General features: G+C 51.8%; 4 protein-coding genes across 4 annotated transcripts; 2 read left to right on the top strand and 2 right to left on the bottom strand.

Moving 5' to 3' along the window:
- Positions 1-631: 631 nt before the first annotated feature.
- Positions 632-2,461, top strand: LIP1-6 (Lipase 1; the record flags this gene model as incomplete). The annotated part of the gene is made up of 3 exons (XM_037323383.1): positions 632-1,090; positions 1,147-1,242; positions 1,307-2,461. 3 exons carry the CDS (start codon positions 632-634, stop codon positions 2,459-2,461), a joined length of 1,710 nt encoding a protein of 569 aa, XP_037177952.1.
- An 868-nt stretch (positions 2,462-3,329) lies between these two features.
- CGCA056_v008134 (Dioxygenase) lies at positions 3,330-4,157 on the bottom strand (the record flags this gene model as incomplete). Its single annotated transcript, XM_037323382.1, has 1 exon — positions 3,330-4,157. One exon carries the CDS (start codon positions 4,155-4,157, stop codon positions 3,330-3,332), a length of 828 nt encoding a protein of 275 aa, XP_037177953.1.
- A 4,343-nt stretch (positions 4,158-8,500) lies between these two features.
- On the top strand, positions 8,501-8,930 carry CGCA056_v008133 (uncharacterized protein; the record flags this gene model as incomplete). The annotated part of the gene is made up of 3 exons (XM_037323381.1): positions 8,501-8,603; positions 8,662-8,712; positions 8,734-8,930. The coding sequence occupies 3 exons, from the start codon at positions 8,501-8,503 to the stop codon at positions 8,928-8,930; spliced, it is 351 nt and encodes a 116-aa protein (XP_037177947.1).
- Positions 8,931-11,971: 3,041 nt separating this feature from the next.
- On the bottom strand, positions 11,972-16,292 carry NUP170 (Nucleoporin NUP170; the record flags this gene model as incomplete). The annotated part of the gene is made up of 3 exons (XM_037323380.1): positions 11,972-12,685; positions 12,733-15,884; positions 15,947-16,292. The coding sequence occupies 3 exons, from the start codon at positions 16,290-16,292 to the stop codon at positions 11,972-11,974; spliced, it is 4,212 nt and encodes a 1,403-aa protein (XP_037177948.1).
- Between the last annotated feature and the right edge of the window lie 659 nt (positions 16,293-16,951).

The raw sequence follows: 16,951 nt of genomic DNA, 5'->3' as shown, positions 1-16,951 counted from the left end.
CTTTCCCCGACCAGTTCCCCACTCGGCTTCCTTGGCGTGTTCCCCGCGTGACCCGGAGAATGTTAAGAGAGCAATATTGCTGCATCAACACGAACACGGTACGAAAATCACAACGACTTCGAGGTAACAGGAAGCAAGTCCATTCGAAATGCCGTGCGACCTCAGGAGCATCCAAAGAAGGCTGTGGACACCAAATTAACATAACAGTTGTAAGCGGCTTTCCTCATTGGCGGCAGTTCGCCAAACTACTGCAGGTACTCAACTCAAATGCGACTTCTACATAATCATTCTTGGCTTTACAATATTTGTCGACATGATCCAATCCAATTTATCCTCCACCGACAGTTTTTGGCTGTTCGCCATTCCAAGGCACGAATCTCGTCATTCAAACTACTCTTGCACCATTAATTGCTTAGCGGGGACTCTTATCGTCTCGGTGGGGGACTTGCCAGGGTAACATGACAGTATGAGGGGTTATTACCGGTATTTGATCGGCACCGGCTAGTTATCTGCCGACTCATTAAGCGGAATAAATAACCGTCGAGTCTGTGACTTTGTAGATTTTCTAGTCTCTACCTCCTCGTTTGTGGTCTGGGAATAGTGCTGCACTTGACCCTTGATTCGGAAAGTCATGGTTTGGTTGCCCTCTGTTGGGAGCTCTTGGCACGGCGCCAACCTCTTCGCCTCTCTCCTCTTGGCTACTGCTTCCTGTGCCAGTCCACTGCCCCTCAATGAGACTCTCACCGTCTCTATTCCCTCATATGGCTCATTTACCGGCACAACACTGAACTCTACGACTTCGGGATACCCCCTCTCAAAGCCGGTTCATGCTTGGTACGGTATTGACTACGCGACTCAACCAATTGGTGACCTGCGCTTCTCGGTTACAGGTTGGCCGCCGGCTTTCAATGGGACTCGCGATGCTAAGGTGTATGGCAAAGTCTGCATTCAAGAGCCGGGGAATTCGAATCTGGTGACCTACATCAAGACTGATTTGGAGTATGGCGAGGATTGTCTGAACCTCAATGTTTATAGACCAGCTGGGGTTAGCATCGAGGAGAAGCTGCCTGTTTTGATCTGGATCCATGGCGTACGTTCCAGATAAATCTTCGCCCTATGAAACAGACTGAAGCTAATCTGTGCCAGGGTTTGTTCCGCAACGGAGCTGGCATCATATTTGATGGCGCATCCTTTGTCGCGTCATCACCCGAGCCTGTAATGGTTGTCACGTTCAACTACAGGGTAAGTTTATCCTCTCATCAGTTACATCTACTCTCTTGTATACTGACATTCTCGTCACTCCTAGCTAGCTGCTCTCGGGTTTCTTGCATCGCCTCTCCTTGCAGATCTCGACTTGGTGAATTTGGGCTTGCGAGACCAACACCAGCTTCTTCGTTTTGTCCACAAGTACATCTCGTCATTCGGCGGAGATCCTGATCGTGTCACGCTGGGGGGGAAGTCCGCTGGTGCCCATTCCGTCGGTTTCCACTATCAAAATCCATTCGCGGAGGGCGAGGAGCTCTTCCATCAAGCCATCTTTCAATCCGGTGGCCCAACGGGACGATCTTTCCCAAATGCTTCTGAGCCCATCATTGTCAAGCAATACGAGCAGTTCCTTGAAAGAGTGGGATGCCAGGATAACGGCGTTGCCGAGGACCTGTTAGCCTGTTTGAGACAAGTCGATGTTGATCTCATTGAGCAAACATCTACGGCGCTACTGGCTGATTACCGGTACAACGGAACTCATCCCTTCCAAGCCGTCTCAGGCGCTGCTATCATTCCTCGTCTACCGTCAGAGACCTGGCAATCTGGGGAGTGGAATCACGTCCCAGCTCTCACCTCCTTCATCACCGATGAAGGAAGTATGTACGCACCGACAAATCTTACCACTGACGAACAGGCCTGGGGTTGGTTGTCCAATCTGTATCCGGGTCTTGACAGCAGCGATCGTGAAGCATTCTCTCGATTATACCCCGATCCCCAAGCCGACTCAAGTTCTCCTTACGTGGATGCTCGTGGTCAATCCGCGCAATTCACACGTCTCACCGCAGTCTACGGCGATACATCCTATATCAGTGCCTCTCAAGAAATTGCATCTCGTCTTTCTGCGGCTGATATTCCCGTCTGGAAGTTGCATTGGAACACCAACAACAGCATCGCCCCTTACCTTGGCATTTCTCACGGCTCTGACGTCCCATACGCATGGGCCGAACCTGACACGCAGTATCCAGAAGCCGGAAAGGTACTCGCTGGATACTATGCCAGTTTTGTGGTTAATGGTGATCCGAATGCCCTCAAGGCGTCGGCTGCAGCTGAGTGGAGTTTGTACTCGACACCAGGATCAGATGGCCTGGGGTGGCAAGTGAATGTCAGCCCCGACGGAACATGGCTGGAGGAGGATAGTATCAGGAGGGAGGCTCTTGAGTACTGGAGATCAATTCCGGTGAAGCTGAACCATTGATTCATCCGCTACATGATATTCGCAGACGTTAGGCCGGTTGGTCTAGAGGTCGGGCAAGTCAATATAACAAATAATGACGCTTCCCTTTCAAGAAAGGATGTGTAATGACGCTGAGGTATTTAAGTCGACTCCAGCTGGACCGTCATCAAGTTCGTACGAGACAGTCAAAAATCCCCTACGGGGTATAAATAATTGCATGAACTTGCGAGCACAGCTCCTATTCCTAAGTAACCATCCATGGTTGGTATGAAGCGTCTTTGACTGAAGACAAATTCAATCTGTCTCATGATCTCGAGGCTTTTATCGTAATTTGGGTTGAGCAGACAACTATACGGTATTGGGTGTTTTCCAATTTGGGCGGACACAGACGATGGAGACAATAGAGATAATACAGAGGACAGAGACGATGGGAAAGGTAGAGACGATAGGGACGATAGGGATAACAGGGACGACAGGAATAACAGAGACGACAGGGACAACAAAGACGACAGGGACAACAAAGACGACAGGGACAACAGAGACGACAGGGATAATAGCTACACCATCCATAAGCATCCTTATGAGACTGACACAGACAGCATTAGTGATGAGAAACTTCACTTGGTTAGCTACATGGATTGATCAGGTAACAGAGCCGAATGTACTACAATACAAATTTCACTCCTTGGGACACCTTGAAGCCGCCGAGAGTGATTTCTCGTTGGGCTTTTCTTATGTCCACGCGAGTAATGTTTTGGCGTGCGAATTGCGAGGATATCACAACACACCCTGGATTCATCACAGTCCGAGCCCGTATATCGGCCAGCTGTATCGACTCCGATGATGAGACTGTGGCCCTCTGGAAGCCGACTCCAGTATAACCCTAACTTCAACCACTGGCAACCGTTTCGCTAGAAATCGTCTTTCCCTCAGGGTACTGAACCGACATGTACCGCAGATCGCCCGTCATACCAATGTTTCCAACAGGATTGAGGCCAAGCCACTCCTTGAGCTCCTTGCTGCATCTATCCTGAATCTCCCTGGGCAGCTTAGCAGTCCAGTTGACCTGCTGGCGCATGAATGGTGCAGTGTAGTAGCCAAACAACAAAGCCCGATCCTGATCCTTCGTGGTGTTGCTGCCCGACGTGTGCCATACGCGACCGTCCATTACAATGATGTCGCCGGCCTTGCCCTCAAAGGGGACCAGCATCTCAGGTGCATTATCAGGCACCTGTTTGCGGTAAACCCATTTATTAGACCCTGGAATGTACTGCGTCGCACCGTTCTCCTTGTTGACGTCTGTCAGACACCAGATGACGTTCAGCGCCCATACATCCTGCCACGGATCGGGGAAGACGATGCTCTGGTCGGAATGCAGGGCCATACTCTGGGATCCGGGGCGAGCAATGTTGGCAGTAAAGTTGCTGATGAGGAAGTTCTCGCCCAGCACCGCCTTTACCATGGAGATGGCGGTCGGGTGCGAGATGAGGTCTCGGAAGATCTTGTCAAGCTCCATGAGGTAGAAAACGCGTACATTGCTGGGGTTAGGGTCGAGAAACGACAGGTATGTATCCTCTCCACGGGCCTCGGCGGCAGCCTTCACCTTCCATAGTCGATCGAGAGCAGCCGCAGCCTCTTCCGTTGTGAGAATTGAGGGTACGCGCACCCAGCCGTGTTCCCTGAGATGAGCCTTGGCTTCTTCAAGGTCGAACGTCATGGTTGATGGGTTCTAATGCCGACTAAAAATTGGTAAATATCAAGTGCCGTGGGCGCGTAGTCAGATTGATAAATATGTTTGCATACAAATTGTTACGGGGGAATTGACGATTCAAACAGGGAGGTAGGGACGTCAAGTGGTGTAAGTATGGCAGAGGTGGCAGTCGTTTGACAATGAATCAGTAGCAAAGATGTGAGTAGAAGGCTGTGGGGTTTCATTACCATATATATCGGATCTGATTTCCCGAGGCGGCTCATGGAGTACGCGCAGCGACGGTAATATTCGTCGTATTATCCCTACCATCTCCTCAATCAACCCCGCCTCGGTGCATACAATCCTAAGATTGTTGCGTTATGCTGAAGGCAACCAACCTTGTTTCTCCAATGGCGATGATTTGCTTCACAAGCGATCGGCGCTCTGTCGCGTCCCGAACTAGGGTATGCAGCAAGGAAACAAGTACGGATTGGTGAAAGTAAACACGTCAGGCATGCAGAGTAAGCAACGATGATACACAAAGGTCTTATCAATATGCACGGCAGTACCCAAAGAGACCTCTCAAGCAGCTGTTGGTCTGGCAGGGGTCGTCATTGGGAGTTCCCACTCCGCTGCATATTCAACCTTGAACCAACAATGAAGCTACAGTTCTCAGCGCTTAATTGGTGCTGCGGGCCTAAGAGCCTGACTTATCTTTTATCGATAGTACCACGCTGCGCACTCGTCTCAGTTTGAATCAGAGCATCTCCAAAGATTAAGAATGGTGAGCATGATAGTCGAGTATTGATACTATGTAATGAACAATGATTACAGCAGCTGGACGCTATAACCGCTATGGACTAAAAGCATTACCGCGTGATTGATATATATTTACGGTAAGTCAATGCATTCGGCACATCACCATATTATATTTCCCAAACATATGGTATCATCAAGACGCAGACGTTTGTGTTCGTCCACGGCCCATCCCGCACCCAGCGTCCCTATTAAATCTGCATAGGCTCCCCCAAGTACTCCAAAGAAGATACGCCTTGCATCACCGTCAACGCTTCCTTGGATCTTCCCGCCATAGTCAGTAGATCCGAAAGTTTCAGGCGAGCCCTTATTGCCTGGCCAGCATGATACATCCGCACAATTTTGTTGGAAGACAGCTCCTGAGCACGTTCAAGTGCTTCGACCATTCGCATCAAGCAGGCGATCCCTGCATCCACATCTCCAACTTGCATCATGCATTCATGAGTGATGAACTCAGTCACGGCGTAATGCGCGAGCTCTGAGATGCTCTGGCTTTTCCGAATAAATGTCGAGCGGTCAACGCCTGCTAGCAGGTGTGCAAGTGACCTGTCGCAGACTTCCTTCAGCTCTGTTGGTGGCACCTGTGTCGTTCCCATGTTGGCTTGAATCCGGCGACACTCCACTTGGCTCATGTCGTAAGCAAATTGACCAAATGTCGTGGTCGAGTCACGCGCCAAAGCTCCAAAATTGTCGAGGACCGTCAGGTAACCTTGTGAAACGTCGCTTCCGGCATTCTCCTGCAGATTCAGCGTCCTCATGCGCGCGTTGACGGTGTTATAGTCGCTCTCGCCTCGGATCCGAGCTAACACATCTGCAGTGATGACATGCATTTGGCGGAGGTGATGCAGCAAGGCCTCAGGGGAGCTGGCACTGATGCCATGCAACATTTTGGCCATTTGGGTGATCGGTTGTCCTTTCTTCTTGATTTCAAGCATTTTCCAAAGGTGGGCAGTGTAAAAATGCAATTCGTTGATCTGTCCAGTTTCCAGAAGCCTCAAGGGAATTTCCAAGAAAAGCGACTGGTAACCCATCAAGGCTTCATTTTTGATGACATCCTCGATGCCAAGGAAAGCCTTTCGCAATGCAGAACCACTCGATTGGATCTCTCCAGCTTCTAGCCGACGGGTGGCTAAAATAATTATGGAGACAAGGTGCTCCCCTGCATCAGGTAGCCACCAGGAACTGCCGACCTGTCTCCAACGAGGATTAATGCGAGAGGTGCCGAAGAGGAGATCCCGTAGACCGAGAAATAGCCCATTAACACGTTCATCCTCCTGGCACCAGAGCAATGGCGCATTAGGAAACTGTGTTTGGCATTCAAGCTGTGGGGATGATCGCATTCCGACTATGCGTACCTCGTGATTGCGGTTTCTTGTTGGAACAGTGCTCTGCCGAGAACGAATGGGTCTTTTGCCAATGACCACTGTTGGAAGTGTCTCCACCCAGCCTTCGTTCAGCTGTCTGGTACTCCTCTCTCTGGCATTGTACTTCTTCCAATTCCATGCAAGAAACTTCAGTTTGTACTGCCGATGCCTGAGAAGGATCCATTGTTAGCCGCAGTCTTTCGGGTAACCAACGTCGCATCGCTCACGTGGCTGAGAACTGATGTCTCTCCGTCATGATTCTGTCAACATCTCTGAGCGACAGGTTTTTGGTGATGTAAAGGTCTCGGATCGTCTCCTTGCGTTTCTCCCAGTCGCTGATAGTTTGGGGTCTGAAAAGCGCAGGCCGGGCTGGAGTCTCCGTTGAACACCCCAGACCAAGAAACAATAGGCCGTAGATTGAGATATGGTTGTGATATACAGTCGGACCTGCCGGGTTGTCCTTTTCTCCATCACGTGATGGGTGTTCAACTTTGGGCTTGATGGCCATGATGGAAGGATCCATGCGAGATGTCGTGCTGCCTTCGATAACGCGTCTAAGCGAAGCAAACACGAAGTAACTGTATCACTAGATTGACTCTCACGTCTCTTCTCCTGGGGTGACTTTGCGATTGATGTATTGGCCGCTGGTTGCAGCTGCGACGATGAGGCAGAGGGAGTTGTGGCCGTACGATTAATTCGCGCGTACGTTAGGGCAGCGCTGTCACAGAGGCAACCAGGCAACTCGGTGTTAGGCAACGTCACTTGATGTACATGGGCTCCCCGTCAATTGCGATCGCCCTCGACCTCGAGACAAGGGTTTGGTTGGCTACTACGCGTGAAGTACAATAAACGTTGTTAATTGAACGAATCAAAGTGATTTCTGCAGGGGTTCCGAAGGATGCGGGGTTGAGAGGCAATCGTACCCAAGGCGGCCGTACCTTAACAAGTGATATCTGATGAGCAAAGAGGATCTTTGGATATGTTGTCTTTATTTTACCAACAGGGAGCAGGATCGAGCACATTTCGACTATCATCGAAGATTTCCTAGACATCGCACACATCTCCGTTTGGCAAGGTCTGGTGTTGCACGTCCATTCATTTCTGTGCCGCGAAATGCGACAGAAATACCGACTTCAGGCGGAGCACGTTACATTGGCAGGACCACTTCAGGATGGGACTATTGCCAGGCTTTCACATCCACTCTACCAGATAATAAGGTACGGATACCAATCGAAGTTTTTGTTGTTAGGGGTTTCTTCGCTAGCCGAATTGGATTGCGCTGACTAACAATAACGAGGACGCAAGTGAGAGCCTAGTTATCGAATGGAATCATAGTATTGCAGTCCAGAGCGGAACATGATGCGCTCCATCTGTAGTAGGTACCCGACGTTTCGGTGTTGATGCACGGGTACTAAGCTCTTCCAAGCCGATAACTGCTAGCTGATTGACTTGGCCCCAAAGAATAGCCTCAAAATTGAATGCAATGCCGCCCGGTGTTTGCCAGATCTTTCAATTCTCACCGAAGTCTCCATTGCACTGCCCTGACACGCCAAGGTTGATGGCAAGGCTCACTCACAAGGTGCTGCGCCACCTAAGAAAGACTAGCACGCATTATTGTTCGACCGTTATGCTCAAGTAGGTAGGACTGTTGGTTTTCGCGCTTTCGCATTATGATGATAAGCGGAAGGTTCCCAGAGGTTCGCATATGATTCTCGGTCTACAGTGATCATATCTGACGACATAGGACAACATGAGTCTTGCTTCGCAGTTTTATGGTAGCCAGCATGTCGTTGCGAGAGTCTCAAGCCAGCAGCTTAGGAAAAGCATTCACTTGGATGGTTACATGTCACCTCATCTGAATAATCAAAAATGCCAATCTTACTTATTCCTTCCGCGTTCTCTGCCTTGATAGCTAATAGGCTAAAGGTGTGGTGATAAATCCTCACCCTAGAAAGCTATAGATGCTTGAATAATTTTAGAAAGAGCCTTTTTGGGGGAGAATATAGTAACTATAATGGCTAGCCCTTGATAAAGTCAACGTCGTGAATCCAGGGCCGCAACCTAGGGAAGGAAGCTATTAGCCCCGCGGCACTGAGTCCAGCCGACTAGCCTGGCGGCCAAAACAACTTTGGAGGACCTGATCATGACGTGACATACTGAAGAGGATGTTTCTCACGGCCGACCCTGACAATGCCAACAAAGAACCCCGGTACACAAGAAGCGTGGCTTGACTCGACTCTTTCTGCACAAAAAGTTTTTAAGCCTCAGACTCCCCCAAGGTTTCAGGCCACAGGTACAGTGAGGCATTTTACAATTACAAATAAGACCCCAAAATTCCTGAAAACTCATAGATATGGGCCGTCAAGATCGGAGCAGCGAAGATCTCGTCGTTAAAGCCGGCGGAGGGGGTGGTGGAGGAGGAGGAGGAGGAGGAGGAGGAGGAGGAGGGGCGACAGGCGAGGGCGGCGGATCCGCCATGGTACAGATCAACTACGGGCAAGACGGTGACTTCGAAATGATCAAAGCATCCTCACGGACTACAGAGGATGCAAACGGAAACTACATTCATGAGTCTTCGTTTGAGAAGATCAATTACACAAACAATAGTGGTAAACGTTAACCATCAGGCTGGCGGTATGGATTACTTAATAGCGTGGATGACTAGCCATGAAGTCAGGTGGCTTAACAAAAGCCCTTATATTGAAATCAATGCACAACACATCTTGTCAAAAAAAATACTTTGTAGATGGCGACACTAGAAGCGATAATAGTGATAGAGACGACGAGGACAACAGTGTTGGCCATAGTAACATACGGTACACAAGGGATGAACGCATAGGAAATATTGTGACTCAGGCATAGGAAATATGGGCTATCTCCTGTCCACGGCTGGGTCTTGACCAACCATAGCCCTTTCGATAAATCTGTACTTTTCGCCTCATTCTGGGGAGTCTGGGTCACGTTGTTCATCATCATCCGCGTACCGAGAGAAAGAACCTCTCCATACTTCAATCGCCTCTTCCGCCCGTCCCAATGATTGCAGTATTTCCCTCCAGATCAGGCGATTCCGCCGCAAAGTCTGGTCAGGCAAAATAACAATGTCAGAGCACCCGACCTGCTCCTTTGACGCTTCGAAAGCTCTACCAAGGTCTTTGGAGTATGTATCTTTTGTTTCTAGACCTCCGCAATGAACGCAGCCATCATGCCCACGGCTTCCCCCACCAACATGCCCCGAGGCTTGCACCGCAATCCCTATGTCTCAATGCTGACGTTTTTTCTGCGGCACTGACTCTACCCACATGCGTTTTACACAGTTCAGCAATCTTCGTGTCTGCAGGAGACAGCATCAATCGTGCTGCGGCCGTGATCTGGTACGCTTCAATGCCAGTAGCAGTCTCTGAAGTCTCTCCAAGTTGGTCGGCCGCTTCTTCGACAAGGCTCCCGAGCTTTTCGACGACAAGCGTGGACTCCTGCGACGTGTTCGAGTCTCCCCTCGCAAGCAACAGCTCGATACTGGCCAGAAGCGTAGAAAGATCCTTCGTCCCACGGAGCTGGCTATATATGTCTGCGGTGATGCTAAATAGACGCTCAAGAGCCGGAGCCAGTTGCTGTGCATCATTCACGTGAATTAAATATAGCAGCTTGGCCAACTGAGAGATCGGATCCTGCATCTTCTTGAGACTCAACATCTGCGATACGTAGTGCAGCCAAGCCCGCGTGACATCTTTGTATCTGGCGGGAAGATAAAAGGGAATATATAGCAGAACGACCTGGTATATCTCAATAGCATCTCGTTCCATAACATCCTCCAAATTTCGGAAGGCTTCCCGCAACATCATGCCGCCTTGTTTGTGGTGCTTGCTTTCAAATAGACGGATGGCTTGGTCCATCTGGGACACCAGGAGCCTTCCGGTAGTCGGAAGCCCGGTGAATCTGAGTTCTCCACTAGACCAGACTGCATCATCGCCCCGGAACGTGCCATGAATAAGATCTCGAAGGCTAATGAAGAGCTGCACGATGCTTTTATCATCTCCGTTCGCGCAGGTTAACTTGGTAGGTGGCGTGGCATTTGCGATCGGTACTCTTGCCGAACTGCATCTTCTGATCGCCCAAGCAGACTCTATGTTGATGTTTCTTTTACTGCGCATCGGTCGTCGACATGTTGTCTGGCCTTGTGACATTTCAATAGCTCGGCCAGTTTCCTTACTTTCCTGGACCGATTGGGTGTTGTATTTGTTCCAGCCCCATCTTTTGAATTGTCGCTTGTACATCCTTTTACTAGAATAAGACGTCAGCTTCAGCCGTCGCGGGCGTCCGGTGACAACTCTTACGTCGCTGCAAAGAAGTGGTCCCTAAGCATGGTATTCGCAACCTCCTCAAGCGTGAAGTTCTCAACCAGGTAAAGGTGCCTGATAACGTTTTTCATGACGTCCCACTCTTGTCGCGTCTGCGGGCGCCGTGGCTCAGCTTGACTGGAGGACTCGGGCGACTGCAAGGGGCGTATGCTGAGGCTCGGTGTAATACGTTGATGTGGCTTCGGAGCCAGCAGCTTAAAGCCGGATGGTGTTTTGGAGACATCCTGAGAGGTTCCCCGCGGAGGAGTTTCCGGTCTTTCGTCGATTCTGTTGAGGATCATTACACTTGTCTTTCTCGCCGACACATAGGATAAAAGAGAGCACGAAAAGAACTTCACGCCAACAAAAAAAGGCTCTTACAAGACTGGATCGGATGAGCGTCAACGTCAATGTCCAGCTCGATGAGGTTGAATTTACAACTGTTGGTTGGTAAAAAGCTGTCAGCTGAATCGATTAGGCCCTCCCACACTACTTTTCGCTGTCATTATTGGTGGTTGCCTTACCTTACTCTACCTTCCGGCCGTAGCCAGCCTCAGCCGCTGTGGAATCAAAATGCCTTGTCTCACATCAGCACGTATCAACGACGCAGAGGTCAATAAGTGCCATGTTACATGATCCAGTAGAAAAGCCTCTGGGTACTACATGCCAAGCCGCTGCTCGGCAGAAGGAGAATAATTTGCGACTTGGCAGCATGTCATTGTGCATGCACAGTCATGCTCGTCTATCTCGTCTGTCGCCCTTCTCGTCTGTGCTGTCCTTCTTGTCTCTGTCATCCTACTGCGCATCGAGAATATCCAGTCTTGGCTGTGGTTATCTCAAGTAATATCACGGTCCATATTGTCAGCCGATCAATCAAATTTGACAACTGTACAGAAACTTTGGATGATAAGCACGACACGATCGCCAAGTGACCATAGATGACGCCCTATTGTCTGGTGGTTGACTGCCACTCAAATCACTCACCAAGTCCAGCTACCGCATCTCAGGAACCCAATCCATTAAGAAAAAAGAACACCAACTAAATGTAGTCATTCAAAAACCTAAGCCTACATCGCCAAGTCCCAAGCCGCGCGCGGCCTAAACCCCAACACACCCCGGGCAAAAATACACACGGTTTTTTTCGGTCCAACTCTTTGTACATGATTTATCTTTCTCCTCCTTCCCCCGACTGGCGGAATCTCTCGAGACGAGAGCAGCGCGCTTTCTGTTGTCAGTCTCCTAGTTTATCTTGTATTCTTTCTTCCTCGACCATCCTTCTCTCCTGCCTTATTGCTTTCACCCGGATCATTAGAACGTTGTTCAGACATTACATAAAGCGCAAGCTTCCCGACGGCCCCCTCTCCACGAGACCATCAACTTCCCTCCTGACAGCACGCAGACGTCTGCGCACCTCCGCCAAATCCGCACCGCCAGGGTTCGAGCCGTGGCCCGCAGGCGGCAAGGACGATTCGCACCTGCTCAGCAGATCCTTAACCCAGGCACCGATAGCACCGTCACCCTTCAGAGAGGCGCCGCCGCGACGCTTCACCTCGCGTTGCCAGACGTCGACCGCGAAGACAATGAGCTCGATAATGCGGTTACGGTTGTTGCCGCTGAAGCCGTAGTCCTGCGTGTCGAAGACGCTCTCGAGAACGCGTGTAACCATGTCGTGGGAGACACCCAGGCTGATGAAGAGCTGGACGGGCCATGTGGGGTCGGCGCCAATCTCAGCATCCTGGTGGTACTCGACGGCGTAGCGGCAGACTTCGGGAAGGAGGACTGGCACAGGGAAGATGAAGCTGTCGAGTGATGTGCGGTGGGCGATGTTCTGCACCTTGACTGACACAGACTCGTACGGCGACGGCAGCACAGGGATGCCGGGGCCAGCCTCCTCCATGCGGTCGACGGCCTCTTGGTGGATTTGCTCAATTAGGCTGACCCACGTTTGGGAGATTGTGCTAGGGTTGCGGTAGTCGGCGCTGTGGTAGATCAAAAGACACAGGTCGTAGTAATTGGCTTGGTCGGCGTATTGGTTGAAGAGCTGGAGCGAATTAGCTTTGTCATTGAGCACTTCAGGAGGCGACTTACGTCTGACAGCGACAATATCTGACCGTCGAGAGCCTCTTGAATCTCCGCCTTACGCTCCGGTGCAATACGGCTGTCGGCCTTGAGCCTCTCGAGCAAATCGTCCTGGATGTTGGCGATGTCGAGGAGCTCGCTGACTTCGTGGGCCAGGACCTGCTGTTGTTGCCTGCCGATGCCGGCAGTGGCGACACTGGCGTTGCCCTTGGCTTTGCTGAGAAGGACAATGCGCTCCTTGATACCAAGGTCGAAGTCAGAGTTCGCGAGGTCGGCCTGGACCTGGGCTGCCTCAAAGTATCTCTCACGCTGAGTGTAGAACTTGCAGAGAAGCTCGGCGTGTCCAACATTAGACCTGGCGAGGCTCTGGAGGTATGTGATAACGTGAGGTGACTCGATGGCCAGAATTCTGTCGGTCCAACCCTGTTCGATGTACCACTCATAGAGGTCAAAGTGGAAGACCTCATCATCCGAATCGTTCACCACACTGTATGCCTCCAGGCGCTTGGTGCCAATCAGTGTCAACCTGCCATCGATCGTCTCCGGCTCCCTGCTTGAGGCAGCGTCCAAGTGCTGCAGAGCCTCGTGAATCAACTCGTAGCACTTTCTACGTTCCGAGAAGGCATTAGCCCGAGGGTCGTTTGGAGGCTTGCCATCGTGGACCCAGGAAAGGGCGCTGTTGCCTCTGTCCTTCTCGCGGGCGACGACCAGGCAAAGCTGGATTGCGCCTGCATAGTACTTCAGCTCAATGTACTGAGCCACAGCGTTGTGCAGGTTGGCGAAGGAAAGGGCGTTGGCGACGCGCTCGAAAAGCCTCAAACTTTCATGCAGCAGTGTGCGTGACGGGTTGCTGTTCAATGGTTGCTCGGATGCTCTCTTCAACTGCTCTTGGGCCTTGAAGATGACAACATCATCAGGGCTGCAGAAGCTGCCGCATCTCCTACGCAGGGCATCGGCCACAGTCTCCACATTGGAACCGCTCTCGATGTTGCGGTTGACGATCGACTTAACAAGCAGCTTGGCCAGCTCCTTTCCAGGAGCCTGCGAAAACAGCTTCTCGTATGTGAGCTCCTTCAGTTCTTGTTGCGCTTGCGCGTCAAGTCTTGTGAAGATGTCGCTAACACGCTCGTCAAACAACATTGAAACGAAAGAAATGCCTTCTGAAATGCTCTCCATCAGCTTCTGAAGCGCGTGCAGAGCCTGGTGCTCGGCCTGGAGAGCAACCTCCTCTTGCTTGCTCGCCACTCTTTGGAGATCAGAGGGGCCAGACAGGCCTTGGATGAAGCTCTTGTTAGCCTCGAGGAATCTGCGAAGGCGCTCGAGCTGCTCTTGAATCGACAAAAGCTTGGCAAGAGGCACTCTGGATCCGATTGTGACGCCTCCGGTGGGGCTCACGGCAGGGACAACCACGTGGTTCTTCCACAAGGTTCGGATCAGGCGAGTGATGTACACACAGAGGGCGTCATGCCTAGGAGAAAGGCGGACGGAGGTGGTGTTGAGTTGTGTGCCGTCGGTCTCCGTGATTGAGGGCTGTCCACCGTAGTCGACGAAAACAGTGCGAGCGCGATCTTCCGTGGCCTGATCGATGGCGCGAGCGGCTCCAGGTCGTGCATCACCGCCGTGTCCGCAAGCTACTGCCAGAGCACAAGAGATTGTCTCCACCCTGCCATATCGCTGAATAAACTTGCGCGTCTCCAGTTCCAATCCCTCATCGCCCACGGCACCGCGGATAGCAGAAGCAAAAGTGTCGACCAGTCGGCGGCGGCGAATGATGTGCACACCGGTATTCGTGAGAATGGCAAACTCGGTCGAAGGCTCATCAAACTGAACAGCGAGCTCGTTTCCAAAACCAATGGGTTGGTTCGCAGCAGCGAATGGCTTCGTTACCAAACCTACATCTTCAGCTCTACTTCCAATATCGATCCAGTTGCCGTGTTCGTAGTACTTGAGTTGTTGAGACGATGCGTTGGTCTTGATGCGGCCGGTCTCGGGGGCAGAAACGAAAAGCTGGTCGTTATTGGGGTCGGACTCCTTGACGACGAAATCCAGGAAGTAGCCTGGGGCAAATCGAGCACCGAGTCTGCTCATCGCCAGGGCTTTTGAAGAGAAATCGATTATGGTCTCGCCGGCAGTATTGGTGCTGGCGCGGGCAGGGTTTTCCGCCGGAGGGAACTTGATGTACTGAACCTGCATACTCTGAGGGGGGGTATTAGAAGACACGCCGCCAATCATATAAGAAGCAGAGCTTGTTGCGCTGAGAAATAGTCGGCATCCGGTGTTGGTGAGTGCCATGAGATGCAACTTCGAGGCCTCTCGGGAGGGAATGGCACTAATCGAAACGATCGTTGTGCGCTCGTTGAGCAAGGGCGACTGGGTGATCATGTGGGTAATGTCACGTAGACACGCGTTTCTCTCCTTTTCGATAACCTTGGTGAGCTTGTTAGGCCCGTCCATGTGGTACGTTCGAATGGTAGACCTGGTAGACAGAGTGTAGACCAGTTTCCGCGAGTCGTCAATGACGATGCTCTGAAGGCCCTCGGGAGACTTGTGCTGCCAGAAGCCACTCTGCAGAGTGACCACAGAGGACCAACCGGGGTTGGTGTGGTTGATCTTGCCGCATCTGTTCGAGAACCACTTCTCCTCCTGCTGGTAGTACAGCTCGTGAATATCGGTATCGTTGCTTCCGCCGAAGAAGATGCGACCGTCCGCGGTGCCAGCAATGACTCGGACATCGGTGCCTCGCAGGGGGAGGTTCAACTTCGTGCTGTAGAGCGAAACCGTCTTCGTTCCGGAGGGGGTCGGTTCGGCAGAAAGACCGAGGAGAATCATCTCGGACGAAGTCGCGACGACAAGAATGTGGGTGATGGAGTTGACAAAGATGCCGGGCTTCGGGGACACCAGGGCGACTGCGTGGATCGTGTGAGGCTGGTCCTCAAAGCCAATAAGCTCAGGGTCAGGGTGTGTGTAGTCCCAGAGGAACAGCGAGTTGTCTATAACAACCCATGCGTGGTTGATCTCCGCGAACAAGCCCATCAACGTCTGCAACTGGCCGGTGTTGTAGTGGCTGAAGACCTGGTTCGGGATGGGGTACATCTGCGTCTTGTGGAAGGGGGCCCACGCCGAATCGAGCGAGCTGTAGTCATACTCGGAGGATGCGCCTGCTGTTTGGGGGTCAGATGTGCCATCGAGGGGGGAAAGGGCGGTGGAAGGGGAGAAGACGTACGCCTACAGTACGAATCCAGTTCCGGGTAGTTCTCATCGGCCTGCAGGAATTGGTTGACCGCCTGCGCCGCTCTTGTGACCGGCGGGAGGTTTTGCTGGGGAGCATGCGACGTCGAGACCAGTCCGCCGCTCGTACCGACCGAAGAGACCGTCGCAGGGGCGAAGCTCGATCCTCCCACCAGGGCGCCGCTGGATCCAGTTGTTGTGCTTCCCTGGGCTCCGTCACCGTCCAAGAACAGGCGCCGTCTGACGGGCTCGTTGTCGTTGCCTGCAAATCGGGAAGCTGCTGGCGTGTTGAAAAAGGCGCCGGGCACCGGTCGCGCCGGCGTCAGCTGAGGGTATGACATCGTCGTCGGGATTCGGTTCGAAGCTCGACGGAAGGGTGCTGGTTCGGCGGGCAAACGCGTCGCAAAGATGCGGCCAGTAGGCGGAAGGAGGTCGCGCTATTGAATCATCAACGGGCAGTCGCAGACCGTTCAATTGAAGGCTGTCGGTAAAAAATCGACGCTGGATGATGCTTTTCGAAGCTTGTGCAGCTCAAGCCCGACAAAGAAAAGATTACGAGCTGCGGGAGCTCTCGGTGTGGAAAAGGTGAAGTGCAGTAAACAATTTCTGGAGGAGCTCGACGAGAGGCTGGGCCAGCACTTGGAATTTTCGCGCCTGGAGGAGCCCGGTGGTCCCACGCTAGGCCCAATCAGGACACAAGGCTGAACCTGACGCTTTGGCAGGAGCTTCACACTTGATTCAAGCTTTCATTCATAATTCATTGCAGATATCATACGCGACATGATTAGATGACAGAATTAATTATATAGAACTTTTGTATATCCGTAGCCTTCGTATGCAGCACCCCAACGAGGCACTGCCACCGTCACGACGTCCACTCGCAGCTTCCCCCTGAAGCATTCCGCATGCGTCTACGCTCATGCACCAATCATCTTCCTCTAGCTTTCATTCCTCATAACCTGCATTTCCCCTCACGTTCTGTTTCTTCCTCATGCAACAT

Source organism: Colletotrichum aenigma (assembly GCF_013390185.1).
Source record: "Colletotrichum aenigma strain Cg56 chromosome Unknown KSG_Cg56_contig05, whole genome shotgun sequence".
In the NCBI taxonomy this organism is placed as follows: domain Eukaryota; kingdom Fungi; phylum Ascomycota; class Sordariomycetes; order Glomerellales; family Glomerellaceae; genus Colletotrichum; species Colletotrichum aenigma.
This window is presented reverse-complemented; position numbering and strand designations above follow the sequence as displayed.